This window comes from Euphorbia lathyris, chromosome 1 (genome assembly GCF_963576675.1).
Source record: "Euphorbia lathyris chromosome 1, ddEupLath1.1, whole genome shotgun sequence".
Lineage (NCBI taxonomy): Eukaryota > Viridiplantae > Streptophyta > Magnoliopsida > Malpighiales > Euphorbiaceae > Euphorbia > Euphorbia lathyris.
In genome coordinates, this window is record NC_088910.1 from 64,800,354 (window position 1) to 64,821,962 (window position 21,609).

General features: G+C 38.3%; 1 protein-coding gene across 2 annotated transcripts; it reads right to left on the reverse strand.

Moving 5' to 3' along the window:
• Positions 1 to 16,973: 16,973 nt before the first annotated feature.
• On the reverse strand, positions 16,974 to 20,863 carry LOC136235764 (NKAP family protein UM04995). Of its 2 annotated transcripts, none has more exons than XM_066025775.1 (2): positions 20,704 to 20,863; positions 16,974 to 18,122 (listed from the first exon to the last, which is right to left on the reverse strand). In XM_066025775.1, exon 2 carries the CDS (start codon positions 18,061 to 18,063, stop codon positions 17,218 to 17,220), a length of 846 nt encoding a protein of 281 aa, XP_065881847.1. In that variant the 5' UTR covers positions 18,064 to 18,122; positions 20,704 to 20,863; the 3' UTR covers positions 16,974 to 17,217. The 2 variants fall into 2 exon arrangements, with proteins under 2 accessions (XP_065881847.1, XP_065881853.1); XM_066025781.1 differs by having other exon boundaries at positions 16,974 to 18,088; positions 20,704 to 20,861.
• Positions 20,864 to 21,609: the final 746 nt, after the last annotated feature.

A 21,609-nucleotide genomic window follows, 5' to 3' on the forward strand; every position in this document is an offset into this window, starting at 1 on the left:
AATCTTGTGAACCAAATTTCGTACAAACAGAAGATTGAATCTAGACATTTGCATATGCCTTGTGCTCCTCAAGACCCTATTCTTGGGGATACTTTTACCTACAAAGATACTAGCCTCAACAAGCTGAAGTTGAGGGTCGATGCTTATTGGACAGAGAAAAGGAAGCCTCTGAATGTAGTGAAGCTTCAAAAGGAGAAGCCACTGTTGGAAATTTTCTGGATTACGACAATTTAGTGGAAGCAATAAATCTCAATTTATAGAATTTATGAAGTGTACAAGAGGGTGTTCTCTAGAAACTTTCTAGAATTACAATACGATAAAACAAAATAGTAATACCGAGGTTTTTTCCGAAAATACCCCTAAATAATTATCTTACTATTTTTATGTCTCCCCAATCTCTCTTAATTTATTTTGCCTTGCTCCCTAATCTCTATGCTTTCAACTCCTCTCATTTTTTTCTTTTTATTCTCTTTCTCACTCTCTTACATTTTTCTTCTCACTCTCTTTTTTTCCTAATTTTTGATACATTTGAGAAATATATTACATGGCTATTTATAGTCCTGTAATGAACCCATTATTTAGCCAAGTAGTTGAATAATTAAATGTGGGTGCCTTATTTTTCAACAATGGAGGCACCCAATTTAGACTTTCATTTTTTTTTTTTTCATTTCTCTCTTTGTTTATTTATTTATTTTAAATTAATAGTTAATTTTTCAACAATCTTCCCTTTAACTATTAATTTAAAACTTTCATTTTTTTTAAATATGATGTATTTTCCCATCATCACCTTGTAAGCGGATCACTTCTCTCCACAAACAACTTCTCGGAGCACTTCTCACTGAATCGATTTGTTGATGCACTTCTCATCAACTTTAAACTATTGGAGCACTTCTCTCCAAATTAAGCAAATTCTTCGTTGTCAACATGATGTGCCAAATTGACACTTTCTTCTCTCTTGTTCTTGCAATTCCATTGCACGTGTCCAAACTTCTTACACGAAACATTGAGGCTTCCCCTTGTGCAGTCATTCTCATCATAACCATGCCTTTTGCAATGACCACATTGGGGATTTTTTTTCTTTTGAACCTCGGGCAAAGAAAACTCCCTTAACTGCCTGCTCATTTTCTCCATTTTCCCACGTCCAATTCATTTGATGCGTGACGCTAATATCAGCAGGAGTCCCTGTTGGTCCCTGATAATTAGTTCCAAGGGGGGGGGTTAGGAACTAATATAACTTTTTCGCGATTTAATTAAGCTGACTGGAAGTAATTTTTGAGAGTTTATTAACTCTGCTTTTGATCAGCTTGGTGAGATATGTTCGAAGACAGATTTAATCAGATGTTGACTAAAGTTGTCTTCTTGTGAGTTGAGAATTGACACTCTTGGAGGTCAGCTTCTAACTCAGCACCACTTATTTACTCAAGGTCAGCTTAGGCAATTTATATGCTGAGTAAATTTAGCAAATAACACATACAATATAAGAGAGAGTTCAGAGATTACTCAGTATCACTTATCCTGGTTCGGCCTCTCTGCCTACGTCCAGTCCCCAGAGTCCTCCGGGCTTTTTGAATCCAATACTGAGCTCTTTAACGGTAGAGCACAAACCAATTACAAGGCAGTTGAATATGCAAGAGTACCTTCCACTATTTGTCTACTCAACTCCTACTAAGTGCTACAACCCAGCACCTAGATTTCTTTACTACTGAAATGCTTACAACTTAGCACTCAACTTTACTATCTCAATATTGCTATTGATCACAGACTTGTTCCTTTTTGAACTAAAGAACACTTTAGATGATTACAACTCAATCTAGTATTTACACATAGAATAGAAACGTGGTGTAAGATTCTTTTTGTATTTGAGTGCTTTTGAAACTTTCTCTCTTGTATTTTTCTTTTTATGCTTCTCTCTTGTTTTTATTTTGGTTCTTCGATTGTCCTTTTATAGACGGAAAACTGTGGACTTGATTGTTTAAAATGTCTTGACCGTTGCAACCAAAACGGCTCTTTTGGGGAATATTTTCTGGAAATCTTCAGACTACACACCATTCCCTGCTTCTGTTTTACTTCAGGCGTCAGGTTGTCTTTTAGCGTCTGTTTTGTTTGTTTGTGACAGTTGTCTGTTTCCAATAATCCAACGTCCCATGACTCTCGGAATCAGTCTTCTTAGGTATCTTCGAGGTTCCAATTATTGGTGCAGATGATTGGCAGACTTTGTCTTTTAGTAGAACGGATCCTTCATGCTGTCCTGATGAATACTCAGCTCCGTTTGTTCATGGTTCATGCTGAGTTCCTCCAAGGTCAGCTCCGTTTTGTTTAAACGCTCCTGACGAGGTCTTCAGCTTAGGTCAGCTTCGTTTTGTTTCTGACCTTTAACTCCACTCAGCTTCTATTCTGTCATGCTGAGTTCTTTGCTACTTAGCTTTGTTTGTGCTGACTTTTGTCCTGTCTTTTACCTTATATATTTTTGCACTCAAGATTCAACAAACATATTAGTACAATTAAATCAAAGCATCTAAATTTAATTGCCTCTTAATCATGGATGATTTTGTCAAATCAAAATCTTGTGGAAACTTGTTTCAACAAACTCCCCCATTTTGATGTTGGCAAAATACATAATTACGGAACTCAGTTTTAAGTTGCCCCATGATTGATATTTCTGAATTGACTCCCCCGTAAGGGTTGCATTCATTTTGCCTTAAGCCTTCCAAGGTCTAATTTTATTAGGTTTGTTATATTTGTGTATACTGGCTTTACTTTTGGAACGATGTTGTCTCTTTTTGAGTTGTTTGTTCAAACTTGACTGGAAGAGAAAAGAAACTGATATTGGATTTAAATAACAGTCAACAACAAAACAACATTGGACAACAAAACATATTATCCTAAGCAGTGGATAACAGAAATAAAAACAGATAACAGGATATGGTTTGATATGGTGCCAAATTTCTAGACACAAACTCTAGACACAAAACTGGCTAGATTCATTTCTTCTTTCTTTGAGCTGAGGGGTCAACATGAGCAATGCCTTTTCCTTTGCTCCCAGAGGCAGACGCAGTTCCTAAAGTCAGAGGTTGAGTTCCTCTTTTACTAGTCTCCCCCGTTTTGCCATCATCGGGTTGATAAAGGAAGGTTTTATTCATGGCGGCAGAGGAGAGGTAGTTGGAATAGCGCTGAAGCCTTTTTGTGCTTTCTCCCAAACTGTCAATGATAGGAACGCTATCATCCTGGACGTGCCTGGGGACTCGAATGGAGCTGCTTATCATGTTAAGAAGACATTCATGAGCTTTGCTGAGGCAGGCAATGGAGCTGGTGACCTGACCATAAGATTGATGAAATAGTTTCAGTAGAGCAGAGTCATAGAACATGCGTTGTGCATTGTTGATCCTCATGGCTTTCATGATGGCTTGCGAGAAGCTCATTAGCTCTGTGTTGGATACTGGATCAACGTCCATTTGGGCCCGATCAATGTTCAAGAGTCTCACTGCCTCACTCAGTTGATCAATCGTGCATTGAGAGGAAGAGGATACAAGGTCACGGGTACTTGTCAACTCTGCTTGAATCTTAGTAAAACATTGTTGGAGCTCGGTGGTGGTGATAGATTCTGTATTGCTTGGTGAACTGGATTTAGTTAGCTCAGCATTTAGCTTGGTAAAGCAATCTTGCAACTCAGCAGATGTTGCAGACTCAGTGTGGGCAGTTGCTCTGGAGGGGGTCAGTTCCGCTGCTAGCTTAACAAAATAGTTTTGAAGCTCAGAGAAAGTGACGTACCCTGGATTGACTTCAGATAATTGTTGAATTTTTCCTTCAAGAGAGTTCAGATGAGTGGCCATGGTAAGCACTACTTCAGTCAGTTTGGCCATTTGCTCTTGGTTTGGTTGCTGGGTTTGCACTGCAGTGATAATACTAACCAAATCTTTCAGGCTACGGAGTTCTTGTAGAAGTTGAGTGATACTGGTTAGGTGAGAGGGATCTTGAGTGGACTGGCAACCTTCAGCTTGAGTAGAATGAAAGTCTTGAAGTAAGGACTGAGCTGAATCAATGACCCTACGGCCAGACTCAGTTGCATTCAGGTATGCAAACTTTGCAGCATTGGACTCAGAGGCTGGTGTAGGATTTTCTGATGGTGGAGGTGTTGGTTCCTTGCCAGACTGAGTACCTGGACTTTTATGAAGTTGTTGAGCTGAGTTATCAAAATTTTGTGATGGAGGTGGAGTTGAGGTATGAGTTGGCTCAATTGGTGTAGTTTGACTTGGATTTGTAGGGTTCTTGGCATGTTTCTCATGTTGAGTAACAGTGGCTTGCTTTTCCGCTAGATCTTCTGGTGGAGATTCAGTGGCAGTTGAGAAATACTTGAACTGAATTTTAGACAGGTCAGTTTCTGGCTCGTCAAGGGGAAAGTCGTTCATGAGATCAAGGTGTTTTTGCGCTTTCTTCTTTAATCTTCGCCGGGTCTCAGTTTTTGGCGGAGAATGGTCAATTTGAAGACCTTCACTTGACTCAGCAGCAACAGTTTCTTCCCCTATTGATTGCTCAATATTACCTTCTTCCCTTGTTTGCTCAGCATCATCACGGGGGCATGCTTCCTCCTCAGTATTACCTTTTTGTTGCTCAACTTGTTCCACATCTTCCTTTTCTAGGTCAATCCCATGACCTTCAGGTTGAGGAGAGGTTAGTGGTACGGCTTCCACTATCTTCAAGGAATGACTTCTTTTCTTTTTCTTTAATGGCGTTTCAGGAGTTTCTTCGTTCTCATCCTCAGGCACATCTGGCCTCTTTCTTTTCCCAACGTGTTCATCAACCTTGTCAGTTTTGGCTTTCTGTCTTGATGAAAGCCTTATTTTCTTTGGAACAGAATGGATATCTTTGGAGCTAACTTCTGCAGCCTTCCTCTTCTTCCCTTTTTCAGGCTCAACTGTCTTAGATGACTCAGTATGAGCCTCAACTTCTTGTGCAGGCTCAGCTTCAGGTTCCATTTCTGCTTGCTCTTCTTCCTCATTCTCCTCGGCTTCTCCAGTTCCTTCATACCCCTTCAAGGGTTGATTATACAATAGTCCATCTAGTAGGACTGCAGTGATTTCACTTCCCAACGAGCTTGTCTCGTCCACTGTCTCTATTTGCTTGTCCTGTATGATTTTCGTGATAAGTGAACCCAAACGTAGTTTCCTGCCGCTTCGTTGAAGGGCTCCAACTAGAAACACAGGGAGATTGAATGGAGTTGAAGTCAACATGTGCCATATAAAGCACTGTTCGAAGTTAGATGCGGAGGAGGCAGAGCTAAGTTTGGGAAAGATAAAGTTAGTCAGCATGAAATGAACCATCTTTTGATCCTTACCCATGCAAGTACTGGGTATTTCCCCTTTGTGATCTTTGGGTTTACAGAACCCTTTTAACTTTTCAGACGTGGCTTTAGGTATCTTCTCCTTTGTTGTTCGAAATTGGATTCCTTCGTTCGGTATCTCTAATAGTGTGGCTAGATAGGCAGGGGTAATAACGATTTTCTGACCTTTCACATTTGTCTCCAAGTAATCTGAGTCGTCTGCATCAACTCGTAAATTTGAGTAGAACTCTCGAACTAACCTTGGGTAGGCTGTTCCTGGAAGGGAAAAGAGACCTGTCCAGTTGTTTTTCGCAATCCATTCACAGAATGGTGTTTCAGTCGATACGAAGCTCGGAGAGAACCACCGACATTTTAACACCTCCATATTGTTAACTTTCGAGTGTACTTTCAGCATTATCCTCTCCTTTTCCATTGAAGGACTAGCGTGGTCAGTGAGTGTGTTTTGCGCTTCTGGGGTTTTCTTTTTGCTGGGAGACATTTTTGATGATTTTGAGATTGTTGGAACGGAAGAAGTTTAAGTTTTAGGGATTGCAAGAATGAGAAAGGACGAGTGGGGGTTCAACTATTTTATATAAATCAATGAGGATCTTAAATCATTATCTTGCCGTTTTTCTCCTAGGGACGTTCAAGCTTCAGATACTCTGTTAATTATGACATCTTCGGCGCATGGGTTTTTTCCATTAATGTGCGTCTTCCCAATGTGTCAGAATTTACACGTGTAGGTTTACTTTATACGAATGGGTTATTGCCGAAATTCAAAGCGTCAATGATATTGAGTGCCTATCGTTTGTTAAGACGATCTCTCTATCTCCTATTAGCTCAGCATAGGTTACGTGCTCAGCGTGTGCCTTTACTCAGCATGAAGATTTGTCTATCTACTCAGCATGGGATGTTTACTTAACCTTTATGCCTAACTTAGTATTGTTGCTTACTATGTGTACGTAGGGTGGCTATTTCAACCTAAGCTTAGTAGGGAATGGATATTTCACTCAACATGGCATTCGTACAATCATTCAAAGTTCCACTCATAATTATTTAATGCAAAATTTAGTTACAGTGGATTTGACATACCAATTGCTTCCCTTAGTGTGTTGAATTGCTCTCGGGCCAAGGGTTTTGTGAAGATATCTGCAAGCTGATCGTTTGTTGGCACGTAGGTCAGCTTGATCTCATCTTTTAATACGTGATCTCTGATGAAGTGATGCCTTATGCTAACATGCTTCATCCGGCTGTGTTGGATGGGATTTTTGGATAGATCAATGGCACTTTTGTTGTCGCATTTGATCTCTATTGTCTTTGTTTTGACTCCATAATCCTCAAGCTGTTGCTTTATCCATAGGACTTGTGCAACACAGCTTCCTGCAGCCACGTACTCAGCTTTAGTTGTAGACAGAGCTACGGATGATTGCTTCTTGCTAAACCAAGATACTAGACAGCTTCCAAGGAAGTGACATCCCCCTGAAGTACTTTTTCGTTCTAGCTTATCTCGTCCGTAGTCAGCATCAGTATATCCAATGAGTGTGAAGTCATTTGAGGTTGGATACCATAGACCTGCATCAACTGAGCTTTGCAAGTATCTAAAAATTCTTTTTACAGCAGTTAGATGAGATTGCCTGGGGTCAGCTTGATATCTAGCACAATAGCATATTGAGTATTGAATATCTGGTCTACTAGTAGTGAGGTAGAGTAATGAACCTATCATACCTCGATAGAGTTTACTATCAACTGACTTACTCTTTTCATCCTTGCATAGGACAGTATCAGTACCCATGGGGGTTGATATTGGTTTGCATTCTTCCATGCTGAACTTCTTTAACATTTCCTTGGTGTACTTAGATTGACTTATAAATATGCCGTTCTTGCCTTGCTTGATTTGGAGTCCAAGAAAGAAGTTGAGTTCACCCATCATGGACATTTCGAACTCAGTTTGCATCTGTTGGCTAAATTCTTTGCACAAAGATTCGTCAGTAGCACCAAAGATTATATCATCAACATATATCTGTGCAAGTAGGGTATGTTTACCCTTTTTCTTAATGAACAAAGTTGTGTCATCTTTTCCCCTGACATAGTTTCTGGTCAGCAGGAAGTTGGTCAACCTCTCATACCAAGCTCTTGGAGCTTGCTTTAGGCCGTACAGAGCCTTTTTGAGTTTATAAACGTGATTTGGAAATTTTGATTCTTCAAATCCAGGAGGTTGATTGACGTATACCTCTTCGTTTATAAAGCCATTAAGAAATGCACTTTTTACATCCATTTGGTATAATTTAAAATTCATGTAACTGGCATAGGCACACAATATTTGTATAACTTCTAATCTAGCAACTGGGGCAAATGTTTCTCCATAGTCTATACCCTCTTGCTGACTATAGCCTTGAGCTACAAGTCGGGCTTTGTTTCTAATCACATTCCCATGTTCATCTAGCTTATTTCTAAAGACCCACTTAGTTCCTATGGGTTTTGATTCCTAGGTTTAGGTACTAAATCCCATACCTCATTTCTGGTGAATTGATCAAGCTCTTCTTGCATGGCATTGATCCAATACTCATCTTGCTCAGCATCAGCAAAATTCTTTGGCTCATGTATTGATACGAATGCAACATTGTTGAGGTATTTTCTAAGTTGATCCCTGATCATCAGTTTGTTGTTAGCGGCATCAAGAATGGCTTGTTCTGTATGGCCTCTTGGGATCTTTATTTCCTTTGGCAGTGCTGAGTCGTTTGGAAGAGGTGTTTCTACAATCTCTACAGGAATAGATTGGTCAGCAAATGATATTTCTTGCTTACCTTGAGTCAGCTCCTGTATGTTAGGCATTGTGGCTTCTGGTTGACCAGCGGAAGCTGAGCCTGATTCTTCTTCTTCAGGCTGAGCTGACTTACCTGTAGGGTCAGTTTCATCGAACTCAACATGTACAGACTCTTCTACAACTTGAGTTCTTTTATTAAATACTCTATATGCTTTACTGTTTGTTGAGTACCCTAAAAAGATCGCCTCATCAGCTTTAGCATCAAATTTAGCAAGGTTGTCTTTTGTATTGAGTATAAAACACTTACAACCAAAGGCACGAAAGTATCCAATGTTGGGCTTTCGACCTTTACAAAGTTCATATGGGGTTTTCTTAAGTATAGGTCTGACTAGAGCCCTGTTCAGTATATAACATGCTGTGTGAACACCTTCACCCCAGAAGTACTTTGGAAGCCTATTTTCACTCAGCATCGTCCTAGCTATTTCAACAATGGTTCTATTTTTCCTTTCAACAACCCCATTTTGTTGAGGTGTTCTTGGAGCAGAGAAGTTGTGGTCAATACCACAGGTTTCACAGAATTCATCAAACTGTTGGTTTTTGAATTCTCCACCATTGTCGCTTCTAATGTGAGCTACTTTTAGGTCTTTGTCATTTTCAAGTTTTCTGATCAATGTGGTGAACACCTCCCAAGCTGAGTGGCTGGATAGGTCCGAAAAGATCTAAGTGTAGTAATTCCAATGGCCTTTTGGTTGAGACGACAGTTTTACTATGAAATGACTTTTTAGTTTGTTTTCCTTGCTGACAGGCTTTACATAACTGATCTTTTTCAAACTTTAATTTGGGTAATCCCTCAACTAATTGCTTTCTAGCTAATTTGGCAAGAAGATCCATGCTGACATGCCCAAGTCTTCTATGCCATAGCCAGGAGTTGTCCTCTTTAGATACTAAGCATATATTTTTAGAAAACTGTTTTTCCAAGTTCAACATATATACATTTTCTACACGAGGGGCAGTTAAAATCAATTCATTTGTATTTCCCTCGAGTATTTGACACTTAGTATCATCAAATACAACCCTTCTGCCGCTTTTGCAAAGCTGAGCTACACTCAACAGGTTGTATTTTAGACCTTTAACTAAGGAGACATACTCAATGGTTGGGTTACCTCCGATAGTACCTGAGCCGACTATCTTACCCTTCTTGTTGTCTCCAAAGCTTACACTTCCACCTCGTTTAAGCTCTAGTGTGATGAACTGAGTTTCATCACCTGTCATGTGCCTTGAGCATGCGCTGTCTATATACCATAGTTTTGACTTCTCCACGCATGTCAAGCTGACCTGCAGTTCAAACTATTCATTTTTAGGTACCCAATTTCTTTTGGGTCCTTTCTTGTTAGTGTAGACAGGTGCAAAATCATGTTTCAACTTATGACAACATACTTTTATGGTGTGGCCTGGTTTACCACAGAAGTCACAAAAAGGTACCCTTTGTGGGTTGAACTGAGTATAGTCAGCATTATTGTGTTGGGCATGCCAACATACTTTTGTGGTATGCCCTTTTCTTCCGCAGAAGTCACATTGGACAGTCCGCTTGTTATGCCAACACACATCCTTTGTGTGTCCACGTTTTCCACAACATTCACATTGAGTGACTTGCTTATGCTGACTATTATTTGCGTACTCAGCATGGGCTTTGTTTAAGCCTTTCCCTTGACTTTGTAGGTGTGTGATATCCTTCCTAAGTTTCTTTGATTCAGATTGGACCTCCGTGACAAACTTATGTAAGATTTGCATGTTGGTATGCAAGTCAGAGTTGTCCTGGAGAAGATATCGGAGATCACTCAGCTTGACCTCTTCAATCTCATCACAGCGCCTGCTGAGTGCCTTAATCTTTTTGTTACACTTCTTAGTAAGTGTATATAAGTCACTCAGGGCATTCACCATTTCATTTCTAAGCAAAAGTAAAGATGTTACCTCATTGTTGTGGTTCTCTTGGTCAGTTCCATCAGAAAGGTCAGCATGCTCAGACTGGGATTGGTCGGCTCCATCATCTGCCATAAAACATATGTTGGCTGTTTCATTTTGCTCAGCTTCAGATGATGTTGACTCATCACTGTCACTCCATGTGGCTACCATAGCCTTTTTGCTTCCATTCTTCTCTTTCTTGAGATTGGGACAGCTTGACTTGATGTGCCCGGTTTGATGACACTCAAAACATGTGACAAATTTCGAGCTGTCCTTCTTGTACTTGTCGCTTGACTCAGCTTTGTACTTATCATTTCTTCTAAATGATCTTTTGCCATTTCTATCATTTCTTCTGAACAGCTTTTTCATCTTTCTGGTGAACATGGCCAATTCCTCATCATCGGTTGACTCAGCTTCAGTTGAGTCTGCTTTCATGACAAGGGATTTTTATTTCTTATCCTCTGATTTTTCTTTTTCTTTGGCTTCAAAGTTTTTCATAGAGATTTCATGGGTCAGCAAGGATCCTATCAGCTCATCATATTTGTAGGTAGTCAAGTCCTGAGCTTCCTCTACGGCTGTTTTCTTTGCTTGCCAGCTCTTGGGCAGACTTCTCAGAATCTTCTTCACTTGTTCTTCTTCAGTGAAGCTCTTTCCAAGCCTTTTTAGCTTATTTATAATGTTTGTGAACCTTGCGTTCATTTCTGAGATGTCTTCATTTTCTTTCATCTCAAACAACTCGTAGAGTCTCATATGTTGATTGACTTTAGACTCTTTAACTTTGCTTGTGCCTTCATAGGTTACTTCAAGCTTCTTCCAGATCTCCTGTGCTGACTCACAACCTGAAATCTTATTGTATTCTGCAGCATCTAACGCACAGTGAAGCATATTTATAGCCGAAGCATTATTTTGTAGTTTTCTGAGGTCATCCTCTGTCCACTCAGCCTCACTCTTAACAATTTTCTCATTGTTAATAGTTTTGTATGGCACATGTGGACCTTGAACAATTGCAAGCCATGCACTCATATTTGTGGCTTGAATAAAGTTCTTCATCCTATTCTTCCAGAATGTATAATTCGATCCAAAGAATAGGGGTGGTCTAGTGATTGATAATCCCTCAAGGAGTATCTATGTTGTTTGGTTTCCAGGAAGGAAACGAGTGCTATTCTTACCCATTTTTAGGGATCAGCTCAAGATTGTTAAATCTCTGAGTAGTGAGCTTTTGGGCTCTGATACCACTTGTTGGTCCCTGATAATTAGTTCCAAGGGGGGGTTAGGAACTAATATAATTTTTTCGCGATTTAATTAAGCTGACTGGAAGTAATTTTTGAGAGTTTATTAACTCTGCTTTTGGTCAGCTTGGTGAGATATGTTCGAAGACAGATTTAATCAGATGTTGACTAAAGTTGTCTTCTTGTGAGTTGAGAATTGACACTCTTGAAGGTCAACTTCTAACTCAGCACCACTTATTTACTCAAGGTCAGCTTAGGCAATTTATATGCTGAGTAAATTTAGCAAATAACACATACAATATAAGAGAGAGTTCAGAGATTACTCAGTATCACTTATCCTGGTTCGGCCTCTCTGCCTACGTCCAGTCCCCAGAGTCCTCCGGGCTTTTTGAATCCAATACTGAGCTCTTTAACGGTAGAGCACAAACCAATTACAAGGCAGTTGAATATGCAAGAGTACCTTCCTCTATTTTTCTACTCAACTCCTACTAAGTGCTACAACCTAGCACCTAGATTTCTTTACTACTGAAATGCTTACAACTTAGCACTCAGCTTTACTCTCTCAATATTGCTATTGATCACAGACTTGTTCCTTTTTGAACTAAAGAACACTTTAGATGATTACAACTCAATCTAGCATTTACACATAGAATAGAAACGTGGGTGTAAGATTCTTTTTGTATTTGAGTGCTTTTGAAACTTTCTCTCTTGTATTTTTCTTTTTATGCTTCTCTCTTGTTTTTATTTTGGTTCTTCGATTGTCCTTTTATAGACGGAAAACTGTGGACTTGATTGTTTAAAATGTCTTGACCGTTGCAACCAAAACGGCTCTTTTGGGGAACATTTTCTGGAAATCTTCAGACTGCACACCATTCCCTGCTTCTGTTTTACTTCAGGCGTCAGGTTGTCTTTTAGCGTCTGTTTTGTTTGTTTGTGACAGTTGTCTGTTTCCAATAATCCAACGTCCCATGACTCTCGGAATCAGTCTTCTTAGGTATCTTCGAGGTTCCAATTATTGGTGCAGATGATTGGCAGACTTTGTCTTTTAGTAGAACAGATCCTTCATGCTGTCCTGATGAATACTCAGCTCCGTTTGTTCATGGTTCATGCTGAGTTCCTCCAAGGTCAGCTCCGTTTTGTTTAAACGCTCCTGACGAGGTCTTTAGCTTAGGTCAGCTTCGTTTTGTTTCTGACCTTTAACTCCACTCAGCTTCTATTCTGTCATGCTGAGTTCTTTGCTACTTAGCTTTGTTTGTGCTGACTTTTGTCCTGTCTTTTACCTTATATATTTTTGCACTCAAGATTCAACAAACATATTAGTACAATTAAATCAAAGCATCTAAATTTAATTGCCTCTTAATCATAGATGATTTTGTCAAATCAAAATCTTGTGGAAAGGTGTTTCAACAGTCCCAACATTGAACCATAGCTCTAATACCAGTGTTGGGAATTTTCTGGATTACCACAATTTAGCGGAAGCAATAAATCTCAATTTATTGAATTTATGAAGTTTACAAGAGGGTGTTTTCTAGAAACTTTCTAGAATTACAATGAGATAAAACAAAATAGTAGTACCGAGGTGTTTCCCGAAAATACCTCAAAATAATTATTTTACTATTTTTATGTCTCCCCAAAATATTTAAACTACCTTCTCCAAATTAAAATCTCCTAACCGGAGACTTAATTCTCACAAAACTCTCTTAATATATTTTGCCTTGCTCCCTAATCTCTATGCTCTCAACTCCTCTCATTTTTTTCTTTTCATTCTCTTTCTCACTCTCTTACATTTTTCTTCTCAAACTCTTTTTCCCCAATTTTTGATACATTTGAGAAATATATTACATGGCTATTTATAGCCATGTAATGAACCCATTATTCAACGAATTAGTTGAATAATTAAATGTGGGGATCATTTTTCAACAATGGAGGCACCCAATTTAGACTTTCATTTTTCATTTTTTTTTTCATTTCTCTCTTTGTTTATTTATTTATTTTAAATTAATAGTTAATTTTTCAACCGCGACTAGGCATATTTGATGAACTATCATATGATCCTAGTCCAAATGGGAACGGATCAATTGATAGTGGTGATCTGCTAACCCCTGCAAACTATAAATCTTTATGTTGGAAATATTCTTATAAGGACATTTGGAAAATGTGAGCCTATTCTTAGGGTGAAGATAAAGGGACCTACTGTTGTGTTTCTTATTGTTGTCAAACATAACATATGCACGTCGGATATGCCTTCTACCGGTGGTTCCCATTTTTTTGGAGAATTATTGGGCGTCATTCGATGCTAAATCAGTGAAGAGATTAAAGGATAAGGGTGCTATTGTGATTGGGAAGACTAATCTCTATTAATTTGGTATGGGGCATACCGCTAGAGGTTCTACATTTCTGGTTACTTCAAAACCTTGGGATTTATCTCGAGTTCCAGGAGGGTCATTAGGGCAATCTGCTCCAGCTGTTCCTACTAGGCAATGTGTGGTTTTACTTGGAAGTTATACTGGTGGAAGTGTAAGACAACCAGTGTCAATTTGTGGTGTTGTTAGTTTGAAGCCAACCTATAGCCGCATCTCAAGATTTGGGCTTTTGGCTTATGTGTCTTCTCTTGATGCTATTGGATGCCTTGTTAAATCAGTTGTTGATATTGGGATCCTTCTTCATGCAATATCTGATTATGATATATGCGATGCCACCAGCAATGTGGGAGTGGTTCTTCATTTCATATCTCAATTAGCTTCCTTCCATCTTGTCGAATCTAGACTACAAAAGCAGTTGAAGGTTGGTCTTATTCGAGAAACTTTTGATGACGACGTAGATTATGGAGTAAAATCTGCAATTAGTAATGCTGCTGCACACCTATAGCACACTTAGGGTCCAATGTGACAGAGGTATTGATAAAAGTAGTTGAAAATCATATGTCCCAAGTGATAGTTGCAGATGAAATAGGCACAAAAATTGAAGCAATGGCTACAAGTACAATTGCAGAAATTGGGATAGTGAATCATTCTTTAGGAATGTTTGTTGGAGGAATACAAAGCGTGACACTAAGGGATGAAGAAGCAAAGCACAGAGGAGTCCAGAAAACAATGTTGGGAAGGAAGATTAATGAAGATGGATCACCCTACAAGGTACATGATGCTAATTATGGCAACATGCTATTAATTTCAATGGAGGAATTATCAAAGGATAAGTTGCTGCCAAAGAATGAGTTTACAAATCCAATAGTCTCTGACTGTGTAAATGTTTTTGCTGTTGTTGGGCTTAAGGACCCCTTGATAGTTAAGTTTGCTTCGTTAGTGTCTCTAAATGAGGTTGAAGGGACATTTCCTGATGGAGTCAAGCTGATTCCAGTTCATAAGGCTACTACCAACGAAAATGGAAACTTAGAGCTAACTTTCTCTTATTATCAAGCAACCTACATGGGTCCAACTGAATTGCTTGCAGCCCCACATTATGAGCACTTGCTTAAGTTGCTGGCGATTGTGAAGGATGACCTGTTAGAGCCTTCGATTGCATTGTTAACAAGGTCAATATTGACACAAGTGCAAATTAAGGATCTTCAAAATGGGCATATCTCCATGGTCATTGGAGTTCACAATTTAATATTTGAGAGTAAAATTATCTGCTTTACGTATAACAGTGGTGGATGAGCAGCGCCTCTTAGGCATAATAATCCAGAGAGGAAGGTTTAACATAAATTTATATTACAATTCTATAAGTAGAATTGTGGCAACCATTATTGATGAGTCTTTCAAAAGGTGATGTCAATATGGGCATTATGAGCATAAGGGCTAAGCAATTGCTATAAAGCATTTCAGAGAAGAAGGAAAGGAATGTGAACTCGGCTGAATACTCAGAGGAAATACCACCAACTAGTTGAACTTTTTAAGGATCGAATTAATTTGGCTGAAGTCAAGTTCCCACTAGGAAATTTTAAGACTTTCAAGGAGTTAATGCTTGGTGTGAGACCACTTGCTTCATAGTACACGATGAAGTTGTTGTCTGTGCATTTTATTGTTGTTTGATGGAATTTGAAAATGTTGAAGATAGTGTAAGATTCCGAATCAAAGGTTGGAAATTTTCTACTAGAGCCCTGCAGGAAAAGGAAACAAGCTCTACCATTTGTGTTGATGGATATTTAGTCATATTTCTATGTCGATTTCATTCTCCAATTTCTGGAACCATAGTGCAATTTGGAGATGTGCCTGGATATTTACGCACAGCCAATTATATAGCTGTCAATAGTGAGTACTGCACTGTTTCCACAGAGAACAAGCTGATTTCTATTGGTACATTGACTGCCACTATTGTAACTTATGCACTGTACCTACTTTCTATGGTATTTTTTTTGGAGCTGTTGCAACCACCAACAAGTTAACAGGCAACAGTTTTCAAGGCAGAGAGACTAACAATTCTGGTGGCAGTTCTCTGTTTTTTCTACATTCTACATTCTTGATTGTTATTTAGGTATTACATTAGGTGGTTAATTGAATTATTATTTGATTGTTATTACTTTAAATAGTTTTTATATTTCTTCTCCTCACTATTCTTTTCTTCCCTAATTCTCTGTGTCTCTCTTAGGGATGTAAACGGGGCGGGGCGGGCGGGGATTTGGTTTCCCATCCCCGTCCCCGCCTAAACGGGGATTCCCCGTCCCCGTCCCCGCCAACTAAATGGGGACAAAAACTGTCCCCGTCCCCGCCCCACGGGGATCCCCGCGGGAACGGGGAATCCCCGTTTACCCATTTAGTATAAGAAACACTTAATTAAATGCATAATCATCAAACACTTAATTAAACACTTAATTCTATTGTATTGTATTACCACCAAAACATCAATCAAATGCATAATCATAAGTTAACAGCAGTTTTATAAATTAATATAAATTAACAACAAATTATATGTTGTTATGCTTAATTGGTTTATTTTTATGTTGGGAACAGGTACATTCTTGCCTTGCAGATGCTTCTTGGCTTGCTCGTAAAATTATAACCATGTTAGTCATCAATTCATTGCTTTTTACCACTTGATCTTCTATGGAATCAAATAAGTACTGTCATTTACTCTCTTTTTTATTACTCCTAATATTATAAAGCCATTCATTTCTTTCTACTTAGATTGCCAAACATGAAAAGATGGGTATGAATGTTGTTCACACCTGATGAGATAAAAGTTTTCACACTTGATCTACTGAAAAGCATGGATGCAAATGATGCTCAAAATGAGAAATTACGGGGGCAAATCATTGTGGAATTAGTTGAGATGGTTAAGACGTTTGGTTGTGTATCAATTGGTTAGAGGTTTGATCCTCCTCGTTCACATTAAAAGTATATATTTTTTAATTTCATATCTAAACGGAGTTTAAACGGAGAATCCCCGTCAGGGCATTATTGGTACGGGTACGGGGATCCCCGCGGGGCGGGGATACCATTTCCCGTCCCCGCCCCGTACCCGCCTACGGGGACCATATTGGTCCCGTCCCCGTCCCCGCCAAAAAACGGGGCGGGGAATCCCCGCCCCGTTGGGGCGGGGCCCCGACGGATACCGGTATTCCCCGCCCCATTTACATCCCTAGCTCTCTTCTATCTTATTCTTTCTCTTCCCCTTATATTTCATCACTGTCCAGGTTTTGTAATAAATATTGTAGAGAACATGAGACCATAAAAGAATCAAGATGTATTTTAAGGCACCGACAAACATCATAAAATTAATTAATTAGGAGGAAAATCATTCAAGTTAAATAAGGACACTGAAGATCAATGGATAAAAAGTCTCAATTAATACAAATTACTTGTAGTCCCAAAAGAAAATATAGTTTCAAATTACCCGAGAAGATCCAGGCTATATTGTCAAATTACTATGTTCTCAGCTTGGTCAGCATTATGCACATTGACTTCTCGAGGATGCTGAGCTTGATCATCTCTATTTCTCTCCGAGCGTTAATGATTTCTCTCATTGAAATGATAACCCCGGTGCTTTTGATGATGGTGGTGATGATTTCCAGATTTATTGTACCTTGGTCTTTTATCAGCCTCTTCAATGTTGTCATTTGAGGGCTTACCCAGAGAATCTGGTGACCTTGCATCTATGCTGTGGCATTGCCTATGACGTTTATGATGCTTTTCATGGCTTCTTCTGTCCTCATCACTTAAGACATCCAAGCCACTTGAGTCTGACCTGCAGTGACGCTTATGGTGCCTTGAATGTCTTCGGCTGATTCCACCACTATCCTCATCACCGGAAGAATCTGGAGAACTTCGATGATGCCGTCTGTTACGCCTTGCATGTCTTCTCTTTTTTACCACTTCATGATCGTCATCACTTGAAGAATCAGATGCACTGGAATCAGATCTCGAACCATGATGCACATGCCTTCTAGGATTTCTCTTCTTCCTCTTCCTTTCTTCTTCAGAATCACTCTCAAGAGCATAACTACTATCATCACTAGAGCCTGAAGACAGTCTCCTAGGCTTTCGCTTGGACTTCTTTTCTCTCTTCTTTTCATTATTACCCAAGTCAGAGTGTGCATGCTTTTTGTGTTTCTTGTGAGATCTTTTCTTAGACTTTCTACAACCATCACTGTCACTATCACTTTCAATGTCGGAGTTAGATGCTGATTTTCTCTTATGCTTTGCAGCTTTCTGCTTCCTATCTTTAGCTTCAGCATCAGCCTTTGCCTTGGCAGCAGCTTCTAACTTCTGCTCCCATTTCAAAGGGGCTTCCTTTTTCTCCAAAGCTCTCTTCTTTTTCTCCTCAACCAACTGGATGAATCTCTTGCAGTCCATGTGAATATAAAAACAAGCTCAATAACTGCATGTTTGTATGATGATGACCGGAAGTACATCTCAAAGAAGAGAAAAGTCAATGTTAGCTCTTCTATCATACAAGAAGTACATATATAAATAGCTTGAAAGCAATAAAGCTACAGAAGATAAGCAGTGATAACTTCTCAGTCAGAAGAGGATAGGTAACAAATGCAAGCATCCTAGCATGGAAGGCTTAAGCCTTCAATTCTCATCAGCATTGTGGTCAAGAATTATGCAAGGACCAAGGAAAACCTTCATCACACCGTGCAATTGCAGGCATCTCATGAATCTCATAGAGAATAAAGAACAAAGATTCTAGATGCCTCATTAGCAATCATAGACAAACATAAAAGTTTAGACAGTACAAATGTTCCTTAATATATTGTAATCATAGTTGTTAAATTGAGATTCGACTCGTGACTCGAAATCTTATTTTACGAATCGGGACTCGTGAATCGAATCGAATCGTAAGATTCGGATCAAATTCAAAATGCTATAAAAAAATAAAATATTAATCATATTTAACTTTAAATATTAGTCCAAAAATGCAATTTTAATATCTAAATAGAAATTATATCAAGTTATAAAAGAAAGTAGAGACAGACAGAACATGGAAAATAGAAAGAATAAAGAGTAGAAGAAGATAATAATAAATAAATAGAAAAGAAGAGGGAAGGTTTTGGAATTTGTAGAGTGGAGAGTCATCTAATTGAAACTATTTGTGCTTCATAACTTGTGTATGTTTTTTTTGTTTTGTTTTTGTAAAGTGGATAGTCATCTTCTTCTGCTGTACATTTTTTAGTTGTTAAAATTTGATTTTTTTTAAATGGTGGCCTGAATTGACCGACTCGGGTGACTCGGTGACTCGATGAATCGGCCGAATCGGTAGTGACTCGGCTGATTCATGAAGCTTCCGAGTCGTACCATAGATACGACTCGAATTCTTCATGAATCGAATCGTACGAATCGACTCGTGACTCGTACGATTCTAACAACTATGATTGTAATCAAGAAGTAGCATTACTTCAGAGACCATAAGGCCATTCCATATCATCTATAGAGATGGTCATACAAGCTATATGCCGGAACGATGCAAATGCTACTATAGAAATACAAAGCGAGATCCATAACAAGTAGCCTGTCAAAAAATACGAAGCAGGAAGAAAAAAAAATGTTCTGAACTTTCAAACCTAGTTAAAACATGTTAAATGCCTTCCAAAAGCTCAATCTAAAACATCAACCACAAAGAACATCACAAATCTGCAATAAGAAATTAAAATCTTCTAATAAGACTTCACCTTAATATGTTACTTGAAGGGCAAGTCAAAATTAGGTATAAACACAACTGAGTTAGTATTTTAACCAATGTTAAGCCTCTACACTTCTCTTTAGTAGCGTTTTTGCCTTTCATGTCCGGGTCCATTTTTAGTTGAAGACTATTTTATGAAGTTTATGTTTTATAAGTAAAGTTTCCAGTGTCCATGCAACATAGTTAAGCATGCATGAACCGATTGGCAACCACATACATAGCAGAAGTAAATAATCCAAAAACTTCATATCCCAACCTGTATTTTACTTATCAATCCCCTTTCTGAATATGTCGCAGCAGCTAAGCCTTTGTTTGAGAGTTTGGAAGTTAACGGAGGTGAGAGTTAAAGGAGGTAATGGAAAGGAAAGGGATGAGATGGAAATGAATGTTAAATTAACCTTGTCTGGAAGTTTATACAATGTAAATGAGAATTACAAGTTTAACTTCGTTTGGGGGTTTAAATATATAGGGAAAGGAATGTTAAATTTACCCTTCACACATGATTTTTTGTTTTTTTATGAAGTTACCGTTACTTCCATTAACCCCCAATTTACCCTTCACACATGATTTTTTGTTTTTTTATGAAGTTACCGTTACTTCCATTAACCCCCAATTTACAGGTTAGAGTTTGGAGGTTAAAGGAAGTAAAAGTGATACTTCCACTAACATTCATTTACTCTCCAAAAACAACTCCCAAACAAGTTAATCCGATATTTGACCTTCTATTACTTCCATTTAACTCCATTAATTTCCTCTTAATTACCCTCATAACAAGTTTATTTTTGTTTCATGTTAAATGTATTTCAGTCCGTCCATACCCCTTTTGCTATCTTCTCCCACAACAGAATATAATGATCAGTGATTCTCAGATTCTTGTCAATCAAATAGTCCGTGCATCAAATATATTATAAAATCACTAATAATATACACCAGCGACTTCAAACAAACAAATCCAGGAGCTACAGTGATATGCACCAACAAATTCTTCAACAAGCAAGACGAGGAGATTAAAGAAAAAAAAGAGAGAGACCTAGATCTGTTGTACTTTTTTTTTTTTTTTGAAAGGAAGATCTGTTGTACTTTATTGGCTTAAATGAATAAAAGATAATAAGCGGCTCAAAAATCCCGCCATCAATTGAGGGAAGAAAAATCTATCTGGATTCTGGACACCGAGGAAGAAAACAATTAATCATGACGCAAACCCTAAATTGCATCAAATGACCAACGAAAAAGTAAAAAAGAGAACATAACAGATGAGAATGCGTTAACGAAGATAACCAAAAAAAGAAAGACGGAAAATTGAAAAATACCTTTTAGGGGAAGAACAGATCGGCGCAGCTGTGAAGAGAGGATTTGGATCGGTTGCGTTGCGTCTTCTCTGTTTCGATCCCCTTAAGCAAGGGATAGGGCTTGACTTTTTAGTCTTTACAGAAGAGAGTCCATATGTCTGCGTATGTCAAAATATTGTATATAGACATTCACCATAGTCACGCGCGCTATATCTCGTCGGTAAGGCGTGCCTCTTACGTAAATTCACACCCAAATTTTGCTGGTCGGTTACCTATTTATTCTTTTGAAAAGTATAAAAATAAATGGTATAATTTTAGTATATTTTCAAGGTATAAAGCCCATTTGAGCTCCTAAACTATGGACTCAAAACCAATTAGTACTAAAATCTCCAATCAAGCCTTCATTCTATTCAGTAAACAATTTACTCTTTATTACTATTTTTGATCTAACTGCGTTGAAGATAGACTTGATTGATGAGCTCTAACAGCAAGGTTTTTAATTGACAGTTCATAGTGGAGTCTCTAAACCTTGATATCAAGGTTAAAAAGTGTGTAAAAATATTCCACATATAAAAATGTGCAGAATGTGCAGTGAGCAGAATTCGTCTCTGAACCGATAGAACTCATCATTTTTTCTGGAAGGAAACCAGTTCTTTGTATCTCTTCCATTTTTCATTTCCTGCAAATAAACAGAACTACTTTCGGCTATATATATATATCTATAAAGACAAAATTCCATAAAAAATAAAAGCTGAAAAAACATCATTAATAAAGGACTATTGGGTAGTAAAGTAATTATTTTTAATTGAATAGCCTTATATCATCTATTTTCTACCATTTTATTTAAGCAGTTCAGGAAATTAAAAGGCATGTTTATAATTCTTAATTATTTTCTCCCTTTTCTTTCGCCCCAATCCTATGAACTAT

What these genes read in the sequence shown, in the direction of transcription:
- LOC136235764 (XM_066025775.1), bottom strand. Translation starts at nt 18,063, where the DNA reads ATGGACTGCAAGAGATTCATCCAGTTGGTTGAGGAGAAAAAGAAGAGA.